The sequence below is a fragment of the Cricetulus griseus genome, chromosome 2 (genome assembly GCF_003668045.3).
Source record: "Cricetulus griseus strain 17A/GY chromosome 2, alternate assembly CriGri-PICRH-1.0, whole genome shotgun sequence".
Lineage (NCBI taxonomy): Eukaryota > Metazoa > Chordata > Mammalia > Rodentia > Cricetidae > Cricetulus > Cricetulus griseus.
In genome coordinates this window covers 108,950,848-108,967,310 of record NC_048595.1, presented here as the reverse complement: position 1 = coordinate 108,967,310, position 16,463 = coordinate 108,950,848, and the positions used below count along the sequence as shown (strand labels likewise).

The 16,463-nt window shown below is 45.3% G+C and overlaps 1 protein-coding gene and 1 pseudogene across 1 annotated transcript in view; one reads left to right on the top strand and one right to left on the bottom strand.

Annotated features, from left to right (window-relative positions):
- Nucleotides 1–1,321: 1,321 nt before the first annotated feature.
- The window catches only part of Gabrr2 (gamma-aminobutyric acid type A receptor subunit rho2), a 41,739-nt gene continuing 26,597 nt past the window's right edge, over nt 1,322–16,463 (top strand). The window contains exons 1-3 of the mRNA XM_027403624.2: nt 1,322–1,509; nt 9,273–9,379; nt 16,182–16,249. Of these exons, the coding sequence (XP_027259425.1) occupies nt 1,322–1,509; nt 9,273–9,379; nt 16,182–16,249 (363 nt within the window). The remainder of the gene's footprint in view (nt 1,510–9,272; nt 9,380–16,181; nt 16,250–16,463) is intronic.
- LOC107979889 lies at nt 4,955–5,540 on the bottom strand (annotated as a pseudogene).

The window sequence follows — 16,463 nt, the reverse complement described above, 5'->3', positions numbered from 1 at the left end:
TGGTTCTGTACTGCCTGTTCCAGGAAATGCCAACCACGCCTTTGTTTCAAAAAGTTGTTATGACCACCTTTCAACCTTATCTTTGTTTCAGAAGGTTCTATGACCAACTTGCTATGTTCTGCTTCTGTAACCCTGCCTATTTGCCTGACAAATCTCCTATTTGGAAACTGCCTACCCCTTATGTTGCCCATGTCCAATGCTGACCTTTTGAACCGTACCTTAGTGGGAGGCAGCCTGTATACACGGATTAAAAAAAAAAAATCTTGCTTTAATTAATTTGGCCATGATGCTTTGGGTCAGTGGTCTTTCTCCTCATATCGTTGGGATTAACACATTCTTCCAATATCCTCTTTGGTATTTTGATTCCTGAAACAACTGGTTCAAACGGGAACCCTTACAAAATAAGATGTCCTTGTCATTCCTGTTTCCTGCCTTTGATTCTTTCTCCCCTACATAATAACAGTCCAATTTTGTCTCTTTCCATCTAGCCTCCATCCCCAGATCTGTTCTACCACACTAAACTCACTGCCTGTACACAGCAACCAAGCTTTAAGTAATTTTTTAACATATTGCATTGTGTAGCAGGTTAAACATGACCTCGTATATCTCTATACTTCTAGTGTGCACAATTCCATCGCAAAGGACAGAAATCCAGCCTAGTTGATGATGTTTGACTTTACACATTTCAGGGTCAAAGAGCAAAGATAGTTTAGTGTTCACAGTAAGAGAAAAAGGTTACATAATCATGACTTTTATTTGCTTCATGCTATTCTTCAAAATCAAAATGCATGTTTTTGATGTTTTTTTCTGAAATATAAAAAGGTACACATTTGAGGTAAAAGCGGTTATCCTCAGCCATCGGCAAAGCATGTTCTCTTAGATCAAAGAGCCCTCTGGAACCATCAGTGTTTTTTCTTAGCTTTCCCCAAGCACATTCAAATCCACTCCGAATCAAAGCTGACTCGATACTGGATGTGACAGACTGGCTTTATGCAGCCAGAGAGATGGATTAATGATCTCAGCAAAAAGCTGGCATGTTCAAGAGATTTAATTTTTCTTTTTTTTTTTTTTTATATAACAGCCTTAGCCAAAGCTGTTCTAGGGTCAGAGGAATCCCAGTTTCCCAGGAGGACGGACTCCTTGACTAATGGCCAATCTCTAAGCAGAGGGGAGGACAAAGCCTGGAGTTTGTGTCATGGCCAGGTGTGTTTGGGGGTGTGTGGGCACCAGTGTCAATTAGTAGGTTGGGAAACTCAGCCTTGACAACCATGCCTTCGAAGAACCTCCAAGAATCACTGACAGGACGCTGGAGACAGGATCCATGGTCAAGCCAGGGGGCATCTGCCTCATTGAAGGCCCCTGCACAGCTGCCTGCCACAGCATAGACATCTGCAGAATGCCTTATTTTATGAGAGTTGCTTTGTTCTTGTTTTGCTTGACGGCTCTAGTGGAGAGCAGAAAGCCCAGGAGGAAGAGATGGACAGGGCAGCTGGAAATGCCCAAACAAAGGTAGGCTTGCTGGGTGGGGTGGGGTGTTCCCAGTAGGTTTCCCCAGAAGGGCTCGTTGATTCCTCCTTAAATGTCCTATTAGAATACCCCAGCTAGAGGGACTTCCACTTCCCTAAGTGCTGACGTCTGCCACAGTGCTGGGCATTGTGCTGTAGGGAGCCTTGATTCTGTAGCCTGCGGGCATCAAGAGCATTTTGGTAGATGGCTCAGGGTTGAAGGGTAAAAATCTCTCATGTTTCCTGATTGCTTTGTTTCTGTCAGGCTATATCCTGCAGGGAACATGGAGGTTGGCCGGAAGGTTTCAGTCAAGTATTGAAAGGGAAACTGTATAAGGACTTGATGTGACCTGTTAACAAAACACACAGTGCTGAAGGACTGCTCCATGGCAGGTTGCTTGCAGTGCATGTGAGGCCCAAAGTGGGAGCCCTAGTGTGACAAAAACAGACAAAATGTAATTGGGGTAGTCTCCTTTAAATTGCCAGGGAAGAACTTGGTCATATCAATGGGCTTTGTGTTACCATTTTGAATTCCAGAGCATTTGGAATGTTTGTTAGGTTGTCAGCAGTACATGTTCAACAGCAGTGACTGCTGCTGTGGATATCTCCAAGAATTACTGGTCAAAAAGCCAGAGGCAGGTTTTAAAGAGCAGCTGTGAGGCAGGATAACTGTTTTGGGTGAGTGGCTTGCCAGAGGATGCAGGAAGGCAATCAGGTTAGAAGGCATGTGATTGTGTGTGTGTGTGTGTGTGTGTGTGTGTGTGTGTGTGTTTATAGACACACACACACACACACACACACACACACACACACACACACACATATATATATATGAACAAGACTTCTCAGAAGGGTTCCAAAGCTGTGAGCAAAGGGATCCTGTCTGTCAGTATAGCTTAATATCTATGTAATGAAATTTTCAAAACTAAAGTGTCAGAAGCATGACTGACTCCCCATCCCCCAAACAGCCTAGCTCCATGGTTTGACCACATGCACGTCCTGAGAGACCAGAAAGACCTTGCACTGTGCTTTCTATCCTCTCGCTCACCTTGACTCCTCATGGGACAAAGTTCAGGAAATGGTTCCCAGCCCAAGTGTCAGATTCAAGCCGTCTGTCCCCAGTGCCCACATAGTGCCACTCTGGGCATTCTGAGAAGCGATGGAAGTTATGACAGCCAGGCTACTGAGTGGGGTCCTAGAGTGTGGGCCCTATTCTCAGGGGATGGTTTCCTGCAAAACTGTTCATTTAGTGCATGAACCAACAACAGAGTGACCCACACCCCTGCATAAAATGAGCCTGTAAAGGCAGTTTTCCAGCATGTTCTCAGTGGGAGGGAGTCCCACATTAGCTGTTGTTTTATTTTGAAGAATCAATGATCTAAGCCCCCTTTCAAGGTTCCCAACGCCCCTTTGAATCTGGACGATTGTAGAATTCTATTGTGAAGGCACTGATTTAAAGTGGCCCACACACAAGTTGCCCAGCCTCCTTTGACCTTATATCTCCTTTTCCAGGGACACCTGATCACATTTCCCAAAATTAGAACTCAGAGATGCAACTGATGCAGGTGTTTCTGAGGTCCCTTTCTGCTTCAGGTCTATACTTCTGAACACATAACCAAGACAAGTTTGGACTCTGCTTCCTCGCTGAATAGGACAGACTCTCAGGGAGACCCAGGCATCCCAAAGTAGCAAGCACCACCTAAGTGCTAGAAGTCCGTGAAGGTATTTCTTATACTTAGCTTCTTTAGCTTCTTTCTGAAAATAAGGAAGCAGCTGAGACTTAGTCTAGTATGCCTATTTACAATTCTCTCTCTCTCTCTCTCTCTCTCTCTCTCTCTCTCTCTCTGTGTGTGTGTGTGTGTGTGTGTGTGTGTGTGTGTGTGTACAGATAAAAGGGAGGGGTGAAGATTCAAGGTATGATTTCCAGAAACTGTTACCAGTAACAGTACATGGCCAAAAATATTTGAAGGCCACTGACCTAGACAATTTGCCTCCCATGCTCAAGGCCAGGCCCTGCAAATAAACAAACTAACAAAGACCCTATTTGTTTATATTTAAAGCATACATTCTCAGAACACCTGGAGGAACAGGTGCAAACTATTTCACACAGTTTTCATGTCTTCTTCATGCCCAACAGACCTTGTGCCTCGGTGTGGAGAAAATTTTAATACAACAGTTTTCAGCACAAATTCTGGGCCTAACCAGTAATTCTTGGAGATGTCCGCCCCTTGTAACAAATAGCTCAGAGCCCAGGAAGACCTTAGTGACTCCAGTTATTAAACAACTAGTCCCTTTAAAAAAAAATTCTGAGCTTCAATGGCAACGGATTTAAGCCTGCTGTATCGCGTTGGAGTGACGGCATTCTGCGACTTCCGGTTCACTAATGCTTCCCTAGATAGATGTGGAAAGGGTGTTGAGAGGAAGGATTTGTGCTGTGAGGCGGAGGGCACAGTTAATGTCCGTGATCTGCTAAGCCCTGTGAGCTCTTCAGGCACCTCCCCTGCAGTCTTTTCAGGGATCCGCTTATGACCCTGATATTGGTGGATGTCGTGCTTCGGTGGCTCTGGACCAGGTTCCTGGTTCTTATGTCCTGGAACAGAGGACTGAGCAGCCATGCAGCTGCAGAAGCAGAGTCATTTATTGGAACCATTTTCAGCGGAGAAAGTGGGAGCAAAGAGAAAGTTCAGTAGCTGTGTTGGTTTATTTGTTTTTCTATACTATGGACTTTTTAATGAAAAGTGCACAAGAAACAAATATATACATACATATACATATACATATACATATACATATACATATACATATACATATACATATATATATATATATATATATATATATATATTAGCTTAGGGGTACAGTACTGACAGGCAACCACTTCCAAGTTTGTTAGCAAATGCATGACTTTCAAATTTGTATTTCCAACAGATTTAAATCAAGCCCTAGCTACTTGGGAGGCCAATACCATTACTCCGTGTAATGTCAGTTTATAAAACTTTAGATTGGTCTTCCATGTATATATACTGTACAGCTAGAGGAAAGACAAGGGTTTCAGAGGTCTTAGAGCTTGAGTCACCTAGGTCCTCTGCAGGAACAGTATGCAGTCTTTACTGCTGACCCTTCTCTCCTGCCTCAAAAGTGGGCACACCAGGAAAGGTCACTGAAACAGCTGATCCCAAGTCACTGATGACAGTTCAATGATTTGGTTCCCCTCCCAAATAAGTAAGATGTTAAACATGTCTAAGAGGAGCATTGACACACGTAACTTAAAGGCAGACTTATATGCCCAGTCTTTTGCACAATAGTTTCCCAGTAAAATTCTGGTTTAGTTGTTTTCCATCAGTCTGTTTCACTGCTTTGTCACTTGAATAAACCTTTCCAGTATGTTAAACATCCCCCTCCCAACAGGGCTGATTAACAGGCAATCTAAAACTGCTTATATAGCCCTTACTTTATCTGCATTTATGCATTTATGCTGAATTTATTCCCGTGCCATAAGTTTTGGTTTCTTCAGTTTCTTCTGGGATATCTTTTTCTTCTGTGCAACCTCTTCTTCTGGCTTTGGAACAATCTGTTCCTTTTCCGTGAGGATTATCTCCATGTGGCAGGGGGAGCTCATGTATGGGTTAATCCAGTCGTGAGCTCTCTAAATTCGTCCGAGCATCTTAGGAGCTTTGTTCATCTGGATGTGTTCAATGACCAGAAAATCTCCGTCTAGACCCTTAAGTTCAGTATTACTCTCTGCATTTTTAAGCATGTGCAGCAAAAATTCAGCACTCTTTTTTGGCCACCGACCCTGTGTCCAGCCCCACTGTTTAGCCTGGCACACCTGCTGACTCTACCGTTGTACCGCCGGAATGGCACACATTGCTTCTTCAAAGTGACATCTTTCAGGTATTTGGTGGCTTTTTGGATATGCATACCCTGGATGGCCTGGGCAGTTTCACGGGTGTTCTTAAAGTGAATCTGAAGATTCGAACCTCTTGACTTGCATAATTTTGTAGGGTTTTCAGGGTTGAGAGAGTAGGGAACCATCTTCACAGGTCACCTCAGGCCGCTTACAGGAAAAGCGTGTTGGTTTATTTTTGTCAGCTGGACACAAGCTAGAGTTATCTAGGAAGAGAGAGCCCCAACTGAGAAAGTGCTCCATCCGATTGGCCCTTAGGAAAGTCTGTGGAGCATTTTCTTGATCAATGAATGATGTGAGAGGGTCCAGCCCATTGTGGGCTGTGCCACCTGTGGGCTGGCGGTCCTGGGTGTAAGAAAGCAGGCTGAGCAAGCCATGAGGAGCCAGGCAGTAAGCAGTTATGCTCCATGGCCTCTACAACAGCTCCTGCCTCCAGGTTCCTGCCCTGACTCCCTTTGTGATGAGCTGTAAGGTGATTTTGGTCATGGCGTGTATCACGGCAACAGAAAGCAAACCAAGGCAGTAGTTTAGAGAGCGGCAGTGCAAAAAGGATCCGGCTCTCATGTTTGGGAGCACAGATCTTTCTGGCTCATTTGCATAGTGCAAACTTTCTTGAGCACGCTGTGTTCCATATAGATCCACATACAATTTCATGCATTGCTGTCTCATTAGAATCTTTCGTCTTTGTTCTTTTTTTCTTTTCTTTCTTTCTTTTTTTTTGAGACAGGGTCTTACTGTGCATCTGTGGCTGATCTGGAACTCACTATGTAGACCATGTTGACCTTTAACTCACAGATCCACCTGTCTCTGCTTCCTGAATACTAGGAAGGCTGAAGCACATAGAGCCCAGACTTTGGAGAAATAGTATTTATTTATGTATTCATTTATTTATTTGAGGTCAAGAAAAATTTAAGACTAAAATGTCTTGGGATGGGGTCAGCAAAACTACTTTATAGGGTACTGTCATGGCACATGCCACTGCATTTACTCAAATCTTTAGAATGGCCAACACCAGAGTGACCCCTGGGATCGACATGGATTCTGATGCTATGACATGTCGGGGCAGGCTCATCCATTGTAAAAAAGGTCCTGCAGTGGGATAGTATGTGGCTAATGGAAGCTGTGTACAGAGAGGAACCCAAAGCTGGCTCAGAAAAGTAAACTCTACTGTTTTATAAAGGGAAACAAAGAGGAATGTAACACCTGTCTGTTGCTTTCACTTCCTGTAAAAGCTGATAAGATGCAGCTAGAGCAGGCTGGCCTACACTGGACTTCTGCTTACCTTTGGTCCCAAGTGGAAGAAATTGGAGTCCAGTTTAATTGCTCATGGGAATAGCCATGACTGAGGGAGGAGGTGGGGACTGGCAGCCGGGGATGAGGGCAGAGTCCCAGGACTCTGTGTTGAGGAGAGTCAGATGCCTCTGTGAGCCCCATTACCTAATAACCTCACAGTGAACTGGAGACGCTTCTGAGTCAAAATACTTGATTGTGGGTCAGCTGGAACTAGATGGATTGATCCGGTTGAAGGTGTCCCATGTCCTCCTGGTCCTGCACTCTCCAGGCTCCCTCCACCCACTTCTCTTTCCCTCCGGGTCTCAGAAGAGTTCACCTCCACACAGCTCAATAGTTTCCCTGCCAAACCATCTCTCTCTTATTCTTTACCTGTTTTTTTATTTTATGGCACTAGGTACTTCCTGAAGTGACATCACTTATCCATCCACCTGTCAACTAGGTTACAAGCCAGTAAGGATGTGAGCAACACTCTCCCATGGTGTGGACATGTTAGGCTGAGTAGCTGCTCCCAGAAATATGTCAAGCAGTTCCAGGCACTGGGAACTAACAGGTGGCTTCCTATAGGATGCTGGCATTCCCAAGGTTGAAGGAGGAGAACCAGGTGAAGTCAGAGTCTCCACTGGAAGTGAAGGAATGAATGGGAGGTCCAGGGCTGTGAGATGGATACCAGCAGTCCCCCAAAAGCCCTAAGTTGGAGGCCACAGTTTGAAAATGAATCTATCTGTGTCAGGGGGCTGGCCAACCATTAATCTGGCACTGAGCTAATAATAAAATGTCCTGTGGTTATGAAGTATAATTTATGTTTGTTTTTTTTTAATCTATATTGTCCAAGATAGGAACCACAAGCTGTGAGTTGATCTTGAGCACTTACACATGGCTAGTGTGAGGGGCAAACAGGAGAGTAACTGTATTGGATTCTATCTAAGTTGTAAATGGCTACCCATTGCTAATGGCTACTTCATGGATGTGCACAGTTTTGAGGTCCCATTGCATTATATTCTCTGTGCCCAGCTGGTGGAGGATATCAGACAAGGGTTCCCGTGGTCACAGGAGAGGAAACCTGCTGCATTTCTCCTAGAGTCCAGACAGGAAACACCAGTTTTCCTAAAAGTGAGTGGGCGGGGAGGAGCATGAGGGTAAAAAGAGAGTATAAGGGATGGGGTAAGCACACAACAGTCTGCAGGCCTGCTTCCATTCAAGCATCCATCACCTCACCTCTTAAGCCACATGGTTAGCACCAATTTGCATCCAGGCAGCTCTGGAAATTGCCAAAGGCAGTTCCAGAGTAAAGTGCTGCCAGTTTTCAGGTTCCACTCACTCAGCTCTCACCAGGGCTTTGGGGAATCCTGGCACTGTTGTCTCCTCAGAATCATCCCAGCCCCTAGCAGCAGTGTGCCAGCCCCCCAAGAGGGGCCACAGGATCTTAGGATGTCATGTTCGGAGCAGAGGTCCTCAGTGTGGTTGTGTGAAAATTAGCTAGTGTGGGCCCTTCCAGAGACACAGGGTTAAGTGGCCTGGGTTTCACCCAAGCATCAGGATTTTTGAAAGCTCTCCGGGAATCCGAATGTACATTTAAGGCCAAGGAGCATCTGGTTTAAAACCAGTTTGGCTAGATGTGCTCGAATCAGTTTAAATGCCTTTTAGAAGCTGGCTGGTGCATCCCTCATATTGCTTTGGAGAACGTCTAGTGTGTGCTTGGCATTGTGCTTAGCGCAGACACAGAGATGAGCTCAGATCACATCTTTTAAAAGGTGGCCTGAGAAATACAAATGGTACAGTGTGGGTGCCCCACATAGACTAACCGTCATTCTGCCACAGAGTAACCTGATCAGTAAGCAAACATTTCACAATATTCTGGATCTGACTGCTCTAGTACTGTGCAGTTATGGTGACAAAATTAACCTGGAAAGAGCATAAGACAATGAAGGGACTGAGCTAGATTGGGAGGGGTGTGTGTAAGGCCTGTCCCCTGAGCTGACAGGAGCCTCTCCAGGTGTAGCTGGGAAAAGCAGCCTTTTGGAGCTTTGCATCTGCTTATGTCACAGCATATTTATTACAAACCATATCACAACACACGAGTCTCACTATGCAGCTTTGGCCTCCTGGAACTCACTCACTCTATAGACCAATCTGGCCTTGTACTCACAGAGATCTACCTGCCTCTACCACCCATGCTGGGATTAAAGGAGTGTGCCCCTATGCCATGGGAATTTTTTTTTTTTAAAGAAAAGCTTGGTAATCTTCACCATCCTGCAAGTTAACCGCTACTTCCACTCACAACTCACTAAGAACTTGCCAGGTAGGATAATATTCATGGGAAGGCATCTGCTCTCAGAAACCTTCTGGAAGGGCCTGTCCTCTGGTGAATATCCCTGTGAGGGTGTGGGTGGTGGGGAGACTCATTTAGCATTTTCCCTCCCCGTGTGTGTCAGCATAGAGAAAACATATGTGACACATGGACCCTGCAGGGAGTCACCCACACCTGATACCTCTCCCTGTGCCTTGGTGGGCCATAGAAAACATCTGTTTTTGTGGTTTGTTTTGTTTTGTTTTGTTTTTTTCTGCAGTCACTTGTATAAAAAGAACCTCGATGTGACCAAGATCCGGACAGGAAAACCTCGGCCTCTGCTCAGAGTCGATGACCATGACTTCACCATGAGGCCAGCCTTTGGAGGTAAGAGAGCTTCCTCCCTCAAGGGTGGGCTGGTCACTTTCTCTCACCTGTCCCTAGTGCTGCTGTATGGAGGCCCAGACTGTTCAGTTCTCTCAGCAACAGCTCATTTTCACCTCCACCATGGGTGAGATAAGCTAAGGAGAGAAATAGTCCCAGGGAGTGCTGAGGCTATTGACAGAAGGGCCGAAGACACTCAGGGTTGACCTTCACACAGGAGAGCAGGCTGTCTTTTCCAAAACAAACAGCCGGATGCAGGTCTACAGGTCACTCTACCACTCCACCACCAGATGGGGTGAACTTGGCTCATGACTGAGGTTGCTCACACCTCTTATGGCTCCATTCCCAGCTTTCCCCTTTGGAGGTCAGGGAGGGGACAAGTGGCTCTCAGGATCTGGAGGAATGCCTCACTGAGGCCTGCATTTCAGCCATAACCAAGTACCACAGGCAAGGGGGCTCAGAAACCACACACACTTGTTTCTCATAGCTCTAAAGGCCAAAACTCAAGACTAGACAAATTTTGTGTCTGGAGAGGGATCACTTTTTTGGGCTCATAGGTGACATCTGCTCACTCTGTCAGCATTATGTCACCACAAATGCAATGACCAGAGACAGAAATTGAGGCTGTTTTTTAAAAAATTACAAGCCGGCCAGTGGCGGTGCACACCTTTAATCACAGCAGTTGGGAGGCAGAGGCAGAGGCAGGAGGATCTCTGAGTTTTAGGCCAGCCTGGTCTACAGAGCAAGTCCCAAGTTCAGCCAGGGCTACACAAAGAGAAACCCTGAAAAAAAATACTCCCCCAAATTACCTTATTTATTTTATGTTTGTATGTGTATGGGTGTATTAGTGCCATGATATGTGGGTGCTGGGAATCAAACTCACTCAGGTCATCATGCTTGGTGGCAGGCACCTTTACCTACTGAACCATCTCACTGGCCCAGGAATTGAGTATTTTTTATATATATATATATATATATATTATATATATATATATATATATAATTATTTATTTAGTGTGTTCCTGCTCTGGTACAAGTATGAAGATCAGAGGACAACTTTTGGGAGTTCTCTCCTTCCACTATGTGGGCTCCAGGGATCAAACTCAGACTGTCAGGCTTGGGGGCAGGTACCTTTCTTTCCTAGGCTGAGCCATTTCACAGGACTGGACATTGGATCTTTGAGCTGTACTTTATTCAGAAAGCCAGCATTTGGACAAGACAGTAGATTATTTCTCCTCTCTAGGCAGCAGCTAATAGTGAGTGGAAACCAGGCTGTAGAAAGTGTTGGAGACAGAAGAAGAGAAATGGCAAGGTGTCCCTAAAAGATGAGCTGACCATTGTCCCAGAGGTGCAAGACCGAGCTTTGGAGTGACTGATGTCAGCAGCTCTCTGGGCATCAGGGCTTGCATGCTCTCATGCCTGGGGGCCTCATGATGCTTCTGCAGCATTACCAGGCTAGAGTTGACTCTGAACAAACAAACAAACAATTAGTAGCTTTGTAGTACACCCATGTTGAGCTATTTACAGGGTATATGTGAAGACTCTATTTTACAATGTGAAGTACAAAGTGCTCTTAAAACACAATATAAAACTGTCACTATTTGTCCCTCTCCCCTTCAGCATATCTCACACGGTGGATGGGTGGGGATCTCTCTGAGTAGGTTTTATAAGAGTATGAATCTCATTCAAGAGAGGGTCCATGCCTGTGATCTAATTACCCACTTCCTCATGGAATCACTTGGGGAGCAGTTGGAGTCCCATAGTCTCATTTTGTGGGGTATGTGCATCCAGGCCGTGGCAGCTGGGAAAGGAGCCGGCATGTCTCCTGAGGGTGGAGAATAGTAGAGCACACAGACGCCCCTCAGGCAACCACACATATCTGAGGGAAGTCAGGCTGGGCATTAACCCTAGGATACCCTGAGGTATTTCTGAGCCTTTGATGCTCCTTTATAAAATGGGAATGGTAATGGATGGACAGGGTTCTATCCAGGCTATCAGAGATAATATATGCAAAGCCCTTGACACGTGTTCATTCACAGCCTCGCAGAAAGTCCAGCTGTCAGACCTACCTCTTGTGTGACTGTTGAAGGATTAAGAAATTAATTTATCTCACAGGCTTTTGCATTTTGAAAGGCAATGATTTAACATGGGTTCTGGATGGAATTCGGGTCATCAGGCTTGCGTGGCAAGGACTTATCTGCCAAGCTATTTCACCAGCCACAGCGGGTTTATTTTAGATTCACATAGTAGGCATGCCTGTCTAGGGTATAAAATTGAAGAAACTGGACAGGCTTTTCGAAACAATTCAACTGTGTTATTTGGGCCAGAGATCCACCCCAGGAGAGAGGTTAAGTCAGCTGCTTTGGAGGACAGCTGGCTCAGGGAGTAGGACGTGTCTGCTGAGGAAGGAAGGGCCTTACCATCTTGGAAGGACAAGCACAGCAAGTTGTGTCATGGAGACCACAAAAGTGATGGGTTACAAGGAAGAGGCTGACCAGGAAGGAAAAGGAACCTAGGAAATGTCTCAGCAGCAAGGCAGATACAGGGGATGCAGGAGTACAGGAGATGGAGGGGATACAGGGGCTCAGGAGATGGAGGGGTGTGGGGATGTGGGGGTGCAGGAGATGCAGGGGTGCACAGGCTGAATGCCAACAGCAGCAAAAGGAAATGGCTACCTCAGCTTGGGCTACTCACATCTGAGGTCTGCCTTAAGTAGTCCAGTGGGTGCTGGGAATTGAACTAAGGTCCTCTGGAAGAGCAATATATACTCTTAACCACTGGGCCATCTCTCCAGCCCCTGGAGTTTTCTGTTTCCTATATTGTATTTGGAATTTCTACATTGTAGTTTGAGTTAAGTAGTCCTTCTTTTAGCCACCAATTGCACATAGGGTACACCCATCATCACTCTGTGAGTGTCTCCTTTCATTGGTCTAAGCTCCTAGAGAAAGGAACCACAGCAGCCACCTCCAGAACTTGCCTGCACTGATCGGGGCTTGTTGTAGCAGAAACTATCATGGAATGTAACAATTTGCTTGGCCAGTCAGTGAAGCTGTGTGGACCTGCACACAAGTGAGGGCTTACTCAAGTTAAGCTGCAATGCTATCTAGTCTTTTGTTTTCTCCCCCTTCCTTCCACCCCCTTCCTTCTTGTCTCTGCATCTGTCTCTCTCTGTCTTTGCAAGCTGAGATTGAAGCCGGGGCTCCCCATGTGCCAACCACACATTCTACTATAAAGTAATATTCTCAGCCGTGATTTATTTCTTTAGCAATCTGGCACTCAAGTTAAGACAACCACTAAGGTATTGTTATTGCAGTTTTGTTTTTCATTTTAACTAATTTTGTTAGTTTGAGAACATTCCATCATAAAAAGAGGCTTTATGAAGGAGGGAGCCTGAAGAATTCCTTGCCTTTGGACAACCCTCAGTGAATTCTTTATTCATTTTGATATGGCAATTTCTCGACAGATAATACAGGCTCTCACAGATACTTTTTCAGTTTCCATGGTAACTAGGAACATGCACTGCTAACAGTGCTTGGGAGTAGCCAGCCCATGGCATTTTGCTACTGGGTTCCTCTGCTATGTTCTGTGTATGGTCTCAATCCTGTTTCTATCCACTCTGCTGGGAAAACCATACTCTACCACACAGTGTTGGAGCCCAGGGCCAGTGATGACCCAGACACCTTGTTGGGGGACTCCAGGCACCACGGGTAGTACTGAGATCCATTCTGAATGCCTGCCAGATTACTGGGAACCAGATATTCAGTGTGGTCCCTCAATAATCCAAACATCAGTGCCAGAAGGTCAGCAGAGACAGTACTTCCTCTAGCATGGAATAAACGCTCTGTAGGCCAACTCCTCTAATCAGTTATCACTGAAGGTGATGTCAGGAGGAGAAAGGTAAGTGAGACCTGCCAGAGTGACAATGGCATGCTAATGTAAATGCTTATCAAAGAATATCCTGCTGCTCTTTATTGATCTCTTGAAAAGGCCAATGACTTGAGGGTGAACTGTTAGCCAAGAAAAAGATGTATTGGGAAAGCTAACAAAAGCTGAGAGGCCATTGCTGAAGTTGACTGTTTTGGGATGCAGCTTTCACAGGCTTTGGAGGGGAGTACAGGGAGGAGGAGGTCATGGACAAGACTGGGAAACCCTTAGGTGATAATACAGTGACCTAGAAGGAGATGCTGCCTTAGTGACTTTTATCCTGGCATGAAGGGGAGGAAAGAGGTTAGGCAAGTTTAGGTCAAGTCCCCCTGACCCAAAGGTTAAATCTGCAAAGAGGAAGACACAGTATAAAGGCCTTTTCCTTCTGTTCTCATCACACATGAGGAACTTTTACAGACTCAATGGGAGAATTGGTAATTTCCGAAAAAACAGCCACACCTCTAAAAAGTAATGTAGGTAATCCTTACCATCCTGACCCACAAGCTCAAGGCTTTGTCAACAAAGCTAGTGGGAGATATAACAGACTGGCAACTGTGTAGCCTCCAAAATCTGTGCTTTGAAAACACTACTAAGCGCAAGTAAATCTAGGTGGTTAATTTTGGCTGTTCCTTGATTCTAATTCTGTGTGTAGAACCCTTCACAGGCTTTGTACAGTGCATCAAAATTAAGGTACCTACCTAGTAGGCAGTACCTACCTGAGCCTCAGAGAAATATGTGTGCCCAAGGCCACATTAAAGTCAATGATGAATGTAAAACTCAGACCCAGACAGTATGACAATACATTGGCTTAATTGTTTTAATTTTTGTTATTGCATGGTTTTCTCAAAAGTCTGTTTCCCAGAATAAGGATAATTCAGTTTCTTCATCTATATTGAGTGCAATGCATTCATATACATGTGCAAATATGCAAAACACCACAGCTTTCCTCAGAGGCTCCCGGGTGTCTCCTACCTATCCCTCTTACCCAGATGATAACAACATGGGGATATTGGTGTGCAGGACCAGACATAAGTAGTCAGCAGGAGACAGTCATTGTTGGACTAGCTGGACCACAACTTGTAAGCTATTCTAATAAATCCCTCTTTAAATGTATAGATTCATTCTATCAGTTCTGTTCCTCTAGAGAACCTTGACTAATGCAGATTGTGGTCCCAGGAATGGGGTATTGCTGTGACATTCCTTACCATAATGTTTTTGCTTTGTTGTGTTTTGTTATGTTTTGGAGGAAGACTTTGGGCTAGGAAAGTGGCTGAATGATGTAAGCAGGGATTAAGGGGCCATCCTAGCAGGAGTTTGGAAGACAGTGGTGCTGAGAGCAATGTGGACTATGAAGGTCCAGCTCAAGAAGTTACAGAGGGGAAACATATTAACAACTGGGCTAGGGGCCTTTCTTATCATGCTTTTTATTTGTTTTTCGTGACAAAGAATGTGGCTGCTTTTTGCCCTTGTCCTAAAATTTGCCTGAAAATTGGGAAAAAAATGGACTAATTTCCTTGGTAGAGGAGATTTCAAGACAGTGGAATCTGACTGTTTTATGCAGGTCTACAATGAAAAAGAACAACCTTGTTCAAAGGCAAAAAGGAATACAAAATGTACAGTTGGAGGAGAAAAAGAGCACCATAAAATTTAATGTTGCAACCAAAACTTTTGCTGAAAGAGATAAGTAGAGGCCCCATGTATTCCATTTCCTCGGGTCTCAGAAAAGACTATGGACTTGTAAAGTGTGCTGAGACTATGAAAGACAATGGGACTTTTGAAGTCGGACTAAATGCATTTTCTATTATGACATGGTCAGGAGCCTGTGAGGCCAGGCAATGAAGTGTGGTAGTTTGAGTAAGAATGGGTCCCATAGGTTCGTATATTCGGATGCAAGGCCCTCAGTTGGTGGAACTGTTTGGGAAGGATTAGGTCGTGTGGCCTTGTTGGAGGAGGTATGTCACCTACCCCTTTAGAGCAGCTGCTTGGCTATAAGTATAAAGATGTTAAATGTTCTTGATAGATACCAAGTCCTTGTTTGTTTCTCCTATGGTTTTTAATATTGAAACATTTTATTTTAAACATTTATTTAAAAAATTGAGACGTGGTCCAGCTAAGTTGCCAAGGGGTGCCTCCAAGTTCAGTCTTCCTAACTTAGCATCCTGACTAGCTGGGATTGTAGGTATGCACCACTATGTCTGCCATCATTAATATCAAAATTATTTTAAAAAATTTCTGCAGTGTAAGTGTATTAAAAAGTGCACAGACTACGTGTTCAGCTCACTAACTTCTCACTAAATAAACTCACCAATGCAGTTGTCATCCAGCTCAAGAGAAAGACAGGGCCCTAGATAAACCCCTAGATGAACAGTGTTAGAAGTCTAGCCATAAAATCTCACCCGGTGTGCCTTCACCTTCCACAGAGGTGTCTTGAGCTGGTAGAGATTTCACCTCCTACTATACTGAAAGCTCATGGAGGGCAGAACTCCAGTTGTATGTTAGCTTCTCTATAGGAAGGTGATCCAATCTTGAGTCAGTGACCAAGATCTCCACTCGGGCACCGAGGCCACACTGTTACTTCCATCCATCCTGCAGACACAGTGTGGTTTAGAGACAGGCGCAGTCCAGCTTGTAACTCGCCTGCCAGACACAGAGAGCATTTCCTTCAGCCTGGGAATAGCGCGTGCTGCAGACCCAGTCTCTGACCTCAGTGATACAGAAAGCACCTTATACATCAGGAGGGGGAGCAGAAAACACCCCTCACAGAATTCTGAGTCCTGCCTCACCCCCCTGGCAGCCCTCACTCCACAGGGAAGATGCTGGGCTGTCTCAGGCCCAGGTGGAGAGGACTGTTCCTTACTCAGCTGTCTCTGCTCTCCCACAGGCCCTGCCATCCCTGTGGGTGTGGACGTGCAGGTGGAGAGTCTGGACAGCATCTCCGAGGTGGACATGGTAGGCACTGCACCAGGCTGGCCGCTTCAGGGAGGGATGGCACTGCTGAGATGCTGAGAGCATGGGGGCCTCTGGGGTGCAGGTTGTGACTGTGAAAGCAGAAGGTGACCAGATTGGATCTTGGGATAGTTGGCCCAGGTACAGTGACATCTACAGCATGACCATTGTTTCCAGCAATAAAATTAGCTGGGGACTGCCTTCTAAACGCCCATTG